Source organism: Colias philodice, chromosome 1 (genome assembly GCF_061535455.1).
Source record: "Colias philodice isolate Cphi_HAF_F1 chromosome 1, ilColPhil1 Martin Lab GWU primary, whole genome shotgun sequence".
Lineage (NCBI taxonomy): Eukaryota > Metazoa > Arthropoda > Insecta > Lepidoptera > Pieridae > Colias > Colias philodice.
The window spans coordinates 5,525,567-5,533,644 of NC_143086.1; the positions used below are offsets into that span (position 1 = coordinate 5,525,567).

Below are 8,078 nucleotides of genomic sequence, written 5' to 3' on the forward strand. Positions count from 1 at the left end.
GGCCGCCCGCCCACGGCAGTACCGAATTCGAGAGCTGTGTAACAGCCTCATTATATACACACGGATTATATACCCACATGAATTGTGTCTACTGTCTATTGCACGAAACGGAAGCGCTATATGTGCTACTCGTGTTTATGTTATGGTGGTTAAATTGTCCAGAAATATATTATTTGTGCAATGTACCTACATGTTTTGGAGAATTTATTAACATAGAAAAGTATTCGTTTAATATCGCAATAGAAATAATTATGTAAAATATAGCTAGTAAAAGATGCCGTCCTATCGTAAATATTCAATTCCCTCGACCCTTTTCTTTCGAAACAACAGTTGTATTGTGATCGAAGGAAATAAAACCGTGAACAAGGATCAAATATTTTCTAGTACTTGTCCCTTTGTTAACCCTTTTATATTATCGCTTTCTTTTAAATAATGATCTTGGTAAATAGATGGGCAAGTTAGGGATTGTTCTCAGGTTTGAGGATCTCCTCGCCCGAGGCGTATACGTTATTGTAAAACTTTTATATTTTGTTGCAGATTCGGCTTTGTTTTACTGAAAAACTTCTCTTCTAGAACACAAAAGAAGTTTAGTACAACCCTTGCGTTAATACTCTTTTGAATGTAAAACTTTTAATTAAATTTAAAAGATTCTCGGAGTTGTCTAACCCAAACTCGAGTATTGTAAACAATTTTATTTTAGCGATAGGCAAATGTCGATACGTCTCAATGTGAAAGTGGCATTCATTTTTTGTTTGTTTTCTCATAGTAGGCTATTTCGTATATCTCGTGTCAGACCTCGTCAAATATCAATTCAAACGTCGCTGTTGTCATGTCAGCTAGCCCATCCGTCCATAACAATAGACGAACAAACTACACTGTTTCGATCTAACGTATCAAACAATCGAACGTTCATATAGCATTTTATCTGTGTCATTTTCATCCTCATACTTTCACAGAGCTATTGTGAATTCATTAGTATTTCCCTCGGTAGTGGAAATGTATAACGTTCAAATTAACAAATCCTTACGGGTCGGCTAAATTGAGTCGGGACTCGGGACGATTTGCTCGCAAACGATTCCAAGTCTAATTCCGAGCGAAGACACGGCCCGCGCTCGGGACCAAAGGCGGGCTATAGTTAATCACTATTCGCATCTGTGATGAAGTGTGGCACGATTGTAATTACTTCGTGTGTTGATTTAAGCTTTATCACGAAGCGGCGCGAAGGTAACCGCGGTTCGGCTCCAGCTTCATTCAGTTTATCCCTCCGGAGATATTTCATACAATTACTGGGCGAAGTGCCGCCGCGGAAACCTATTAAAATATAAGAGATAAGATCAAATTTTTAGTACAGCCGAAGTGGGCCGGGCGCCGTATAAACAATAATCGGATGCCGGCTACTTCCACTCTCTCAATCTCGTTTATAATTTCTGTATCTTCAATTGTTTTTAATTGCGTACCGTTCAAACATTCAATTCAATATTGTTTGTAATTATATAGTGCTGTTAAATTTTATTTGTAATTAGTTCTTATATTGGCTTCTGATAACGGATGGAAGATATTTACTGTTGTGTCATAGGGCGTGAATGGATAAGTGTCTTGTTCATAGAAGAAAAAAGAAAGTTAATATTGTTGTGGTTAGAATTTAGTCATTTATATTAATCTCATCTATCAGATTAGTTAAGCAAAAGTTTTAAAATAAGAATTTGTTACTACTTTTCTGGGGCGTACTAAAATTTTTCTACACCATTGTTACATCGACGAATCGAATCGGGAAATGTTGAGATATTTGTAGTCCATTACTTAAGTAAATCCATTGCTTTATAGAGTAACAGATAAACAAAACAGAAACTGGAGACAATCAGCCGGAGTGAGGAACGGCCGCGGGCCACCATCTGTGAAATATACGACTACGACTGGATATAGTTTTTAATTAGGACCTGCCTACCGACCCGACAAGACCTCTATTTGTTTAACGAAATAAAAGGACAAGTGAGATGAGGAGGCCGATAACCGCTATCACGAATTCTCGACTCGGGATTTTATTTGCGAAGCGGCCGTTAGAAAGATTTACGCGCAGCTGTACCGGGACGGGTTAAGTACCACAATCAATTGACTAAATGGAATTAACTACAGATAGGGTAGACCCCTAAACAATATTCGGTACTGTTTTACAATTAGGCTATTATGGAATTTGCATTTTCAAATTGTTTTAATGCTCCGCTGGTAAAAACGCGTACGTAAAGACGGTCTGGTCTGGCTTGGATATCTGACGCGTATTTGTTAATAAATAGTAAAGTTGTAAGATCACGCGTAAGATTGATGATGTTGCTGTCATCCCAAATTAAAATTATTCCGAAGATTTTAATAAGGCCTTTGTCAAGTGAAAGTTTGGGATTTATGTAAATTACTAAGTTTGCTGTTTGACGTTCGTAGGTATTTGGGGATATTGATATACGTCCAAAATTCGTTTACCATCCAGTAATTTGAATTGCTGATATTAAATTCTCTTTTTAATGTTGCTCTTGAATTTATGTAGGATTAATTTATATTTGTAAACTACATTCGCTACATGAATGAATGTTTAACTAAAATATATAGATACGAGCATGTTTTAATTGAATATGAATTGATATTTGGTCCAAAAAGGCGCCTCGTGTTACTTCGAATTGTAGCGATGCAATCTGTAAGAATCATTTATATTTATATTCGCTACCGTCGTTGAATTGGCCCAATGAATGAGCCGTTTTGCATAAAAGCCTTCCAGCTATTTACAATAATCGATGATATGTTTTTACGTTTTCAATTTATTGATATTCATTTTCGGTTGAACGATTTATTTATATTGATCAAAGGCTTCTGTTTATTTTTAGTCGCGTAACGATGACGGGTTTATGAATGTGGAATCCGTTTTATGTATTGCTAATTACAAGGTAATATCGAATTCGTTTTTTATCTCGATTCCGAGATCGGTATCGACGTTCATTGATGAAATTTGGGAATGTCGTGGAATACGAATGGGTAAAAAAAGGAGCGGACCAAAGTGGATCCTTATTGTTTCCGTTGTGGGTTATTTTTTTGGGTGTCCAACCGGAGTGAACCTCGGGAAGGCAATGACTCCGGTGCGCTGGGCGCGTTGTTGGCGCAACTAACCGACGACAGCGAGTGGGAACATTTTTTCACTTGGCAGAACGATAAGTGCATTTGCTTGTCGCGACACGGCGCGGCGCGGAGATCGCCTACGCCCTTAGATATACGCCCTTCTGTAATTAACGATAGTAAAAAGAAATGCATATATCTCTGATTTATTCGTTATCGTGCTTTTTCGTCGTTTTTCGGTGATAACAGAATCGTTATCTCCTTTTGTTAAACATCAGTTTAATTTTAGATATTCATTTGTTTGGCGGTTGTAATGATTGATAATTGAAAACGCCTCCAAATGTTTATTCGTTTGTTTTAGGACGATGGTAGATTGAATGTGTCGATTTATAAGATAGTGATTTGTAATATCCTTTTTTGTTTATTATCGTATTAGATTTTTGATTAAGTATATTTTTCAAAAAACCAATATTAGCAAACTTTAAACAATAACATATGCGTAATTTACCTACATTTGATATTAATACAATATTACATTTTTGTGTTACATGTTATGTTATTGAAGTGTGCTTATGAAATACATATTTATGAAATTGCTCAAATGATGAATATTTTAACATGTTATTAAAATATATTATTCTATTGAAGCACGTAACGCATACAAAACATGAAAATTTTTAGATGAAATGAAAAGATAATAAATACTTGTTATCAGAAATGAAATTAGTTCGAGTGATACATTGCCTGTAGAAATCGTAAGCGAAGTAGAAAATGTTCGTGACATTAAAGAAACATGCTCGATTATTTCACGCGAAACGGATTAACCAGACTAAAACTATAATGCTAATGAAAACAAATAGAATGGCGAGAGAACGGAACGAAAATTGAACGTAGCGTTGATGAAATAAGAGAATTTAGGAGTAGAGCGTGAGGAATGAGACATCGACACAAGAGTGCAGAGGCGTTGGAGCAGCTGACACCTGTCATCGCGCAATTTATTAGTCGCTCCGAAATAACAGAGTCACTGAACGTTCAAACAAAATGAAGAGACAACGCTCTATTAACGACACATCCACGGCACCGCGGGGTGAACCGCTAACAGGCACGCAATTAAATTCACAATGTTTTAGACCGAGAGTGAAAGAAAAAATTGATACACGCATTCCGCGTGTCTTAATTAAAGTAACAACGTCTATGCGCTATTTAATGTCTATATCGGTTCGAGCATTGATTTCTTCGATATTGATTGTTTTTTATCGCGGTCGCAACGCGCTCGGTCGCTTTTAGATTGGTGTAAGAGTAATGCGATCTTATTTGTCAACTTGTTGATGTATGGGTTAGTTTCGTGCGGACGCCACACGCAAAGTGTGTATCATATGTGATCGTATCGGGTTCGTTTCGATGCCGTGTTCTAGCGCTTAATATCTGTCGACGAGTGTTTGCGTCACCGCCGCTGCATCGCTGCCGTTAATAAATTACTCTCTTATTTTAGAAATCCTCATTCACCATTTTCATATCCGCACGAAAATATCATTTACACGGCCGACACATATTACTCGTAATGACACACGATGACTAATTATTATTTACTGTTTCGCGGTTTTGTGATTGAGATTAATCGTCCGACACCATTTGTTTGTTTTGTTGCGGGCCGCGTGTTATGAAGTACACGTTTCAAATGTCTTTGACAATTAACTTTAGTACGGAAGTGTAGGTACCGAGAAATTTTGTATAACCGTTTTATCATTTTGGAGATGAAAGAGAGGGTGATTCATGAATTATATTTCATGACTTCTATTTTTCGACCCATCTTCTGTTGCAAGAGGAATTAAGATATATTATTTAACTCAAAACATTATTACCTACTATTTATAAATATTCGTTGCAACATTAATCCCAAACAAACCGTATGCACTTAATGTTTAGAACATCTTCATAAAAGCAACAACGCGGGCATGCCCAGCCAGATTTATTGAATAAACGTGAATTATCGTCGATGGGAAGGGCCCCGCTCGACCATTACTCCGGCCCATCTTTGTACACGCATTAATGAGATATTAAGGCTATTACGAACGCGAAATTGACGACGACCGACCGCTGAGGTAGCTACCCACCAACACTTATTAGCTCTATTACATATTTTCATATAATACGATCGGCTATTATGGCTGCATTAAACCGACGAAACGTATCGGCCGGGAGTATGGGAACTAAGATGATCTTCGTATTTAAACCTTTTTTAAACATCATTAAATAACGTTATGGCTTTCTGATTTTTAATGGATTTACAATTTCCTTGTTTTATACACTTACATTATATAGTTCACTTCAGTTATGAGTAGGTACCTAATAGATTTTTTATTTTTAGACTATCTCATTAATAACTTCACATAGAATATCCAGGAATATTCATTATGCAGAGTTTATGAACTGAAATAATGATCAGCGGAACTAATTTCGTCCAGATCGATACAGAATCTAGGCTCTGTTGGCATCTTGGCTTATAAATTATTAATAACACTAGAACTACCGATTCGACTATAAATACTTATAAATGTAATTATTATTCTACTATCTTACTCAAATAAAAACATTGTGTCATAAGTCTTAGGTATGTCGGATGCCTACTCAAAAACTTGTTAAGCAATTTTTAATCGACCGTAGGACAGGTATCTACCTATTCATTATTTGTTTCTGATTCTGTATTATTTAAATACATACTTACGTTTTTAAAATATTTCAGTTTATAGCTAGGTCTAAACCTTAACCCGATCGGTGTTTCGATCGAAATAATTAGTTCAGTAATAATTAGTTTGGGTACCTTTTATCCAATCTAATTGGTATTAGATTGAGGTCAATGTTGGTCCGAACATGAGCAGTTCTGCGTATTTAACTATTTATATCTAATAAAGGAAAATTGATAACTATTGCTATATGCACTAGGACTAGAGACTATATTTTAAAAATAAATTGCATTTAAAAGTCGTAATCCTCTTGTAACAAATATGTTTATTTGTCGTCTACGTTTTCACACCTTAACCACTGAACAACTGATTTAAGATATACGATAGGTGGAGAACAACAAATAAGGTTTCTTTTATAGCGGAAACTTAAAGCGGGTGAAATAGAATCATGGAAATTTGTATGGAAAATTGCTAACGCATGATGATGTGGGGTGAACGCAGGCTTATCCGCAGGCGTAAACCTAGAAAGAGCTAGATCATAATAAAAAGGGTTTCTATACCAATTAAAGTGAATAAAATACGTAATCATGACGCCTGTGTACTGTGTAATGTTTCTCGTCTTATCACGCGCGAAATCCCACTTCATAATGATGTTTATTTGAAAATATTTTATAGTAAACAAACGGGCGGGTCACAGTGGGGTGAACATTAACCGTTGTTATTTATATTTGTTAGACGGACTAGAGACGGTCCTGTTGCTTCACACGCTGGGAAATTTTCATAAGCCAATCGTAGGCACGTAATTTGCATGTATTCGCATATTATATACAGTTACCTACCTGTTCATGCGGAAGATTGCGAATGTGTACCCGCATCCCGTCAAAGCAGCGCGTTGGTACACGGTGAGGTTTTGGTCGGTAGGAATCCGACATAACCCACGGCTCCTTCCCCGGGAGCCGTGGGTATCTTAGGCAAGATTTCCCCACTTGAAAAAAATAAAAACCTACCTGTTGGAAAGGCAAAAATATGAAAACAAAGTATCTACTTAGGTCCACATTTTAAACGTGAATCCTGTTATCCTATTTTATAAACTATGCTCTTTAAAATATGTCATATGAACAAATAGAGATGAAATTGGAAAACCCTCATATTACATAACACTTTATATTTTTGGTTGCGAAAACTTCACGCTTATTTTGTTCGTGTAAATGCATAGGTATTTTTTCAATACGCCTACCTATACTTTTTTGGGAAAAAGATATTATATTTATTAAGATATTATTATTATCGCATTGTATTGAATATTGTTGTAAGTTTAAGATTTTATTATCTTACATAGATTTGTATAATAATGTATTTTTCCTTGTTTCAGGACCCCTTCACGGTATGTATTTGGTCTCCATTGCTTCATCGTTACGAAATATCTTATGGAAGTATCTGCTTAGTGCTACCAAGATTAAGTTTATAATAAACATAAAATTTTAAGTATTAGTTTTATAACTTCATGAAACGACGACGAAAATGTTGAATTTTTTTTTCTTTGGGTTATCTACCTACATAGCACTCCAATTTAAGGGGAGGCTCCCTAAATTTTATGTGAATTTGCATACATATTCTGAAACAGGCACACATACAATCAAAATGGAACTTTAGTATATGATTTCTCTGCATCTCTCTGCGTTTTTTACCGCATTTTCCACGGTGAATGCTCTGAAGAGCTGTTTGGTACAATACCAGCCGCCGAATTTCACCACCGAAGCGCACGCCACAAGCTCAAATTTCACCCACATCATCTCGATACTTGGCGTTCTTCCACCGTGCGTTTTAGGAGGAACTTCCTACCGCGCACTACTCCTCTGTGGAATGACCTTCCAAATTCGGCATTTTCCAAGGACTATAATTTAGAATACTTCAAGAAGAGAGCGTATTCCTCCCTCAAAGGCCGGCAACGCAACCACAATACTCCAGAGTGGTTGTTCATGGGCGGCGCCAATCATCGCTTTCTGTACGGTGACGCGCAAGCTCGTTTGCCGACTTATACATAAAAAAAAAAAAAAAAAGATTTATTGGGTCTTTTTCTTTCGATGTACAAGACAGTTACGTAATTGTAACATTTTCGCTCGATTCATTTTTTCTTCAAAAATTATGCCTTTTTTAAGGATTATTACATTTTTTTAAAGATTTACTTGGACTTTATGTCTAAAATAAATGTTAACAGTAAGAAAATAGAGTTTACTATCGAATCTCAAGATATTTTTTCTCTAGATCAATTATTACTTTAGTTATAAACGAAATAAG

The 8,078-nt window shown here is 36.1% G+C and overlaps 1 protein-coding gene across 1 annotated transcript in view; it reads left to right on the top strand.

Moving 5' to 3' along the window:
* LOC149491121 (uncharacterized) overlaps positions 1-7,310 on the top strand; it is a 28,198-nt gene extending 20,888 nt beyond the window's left edge. The window contains exon 5 of the mRNA XM_089701210.1: positions 7,153-7,310. Coding sequence (XP_089557336.1) covers positions 7,153-7,248 — 96 coding nt within the window. The 3' untranslated portion in view covers positions 7,249-7,310. The remainder of the gene's footprint in view (positions 1-7,152) is intronic.
* Positions 7,311-8,078: the final 768 nt, after the last annotated feature.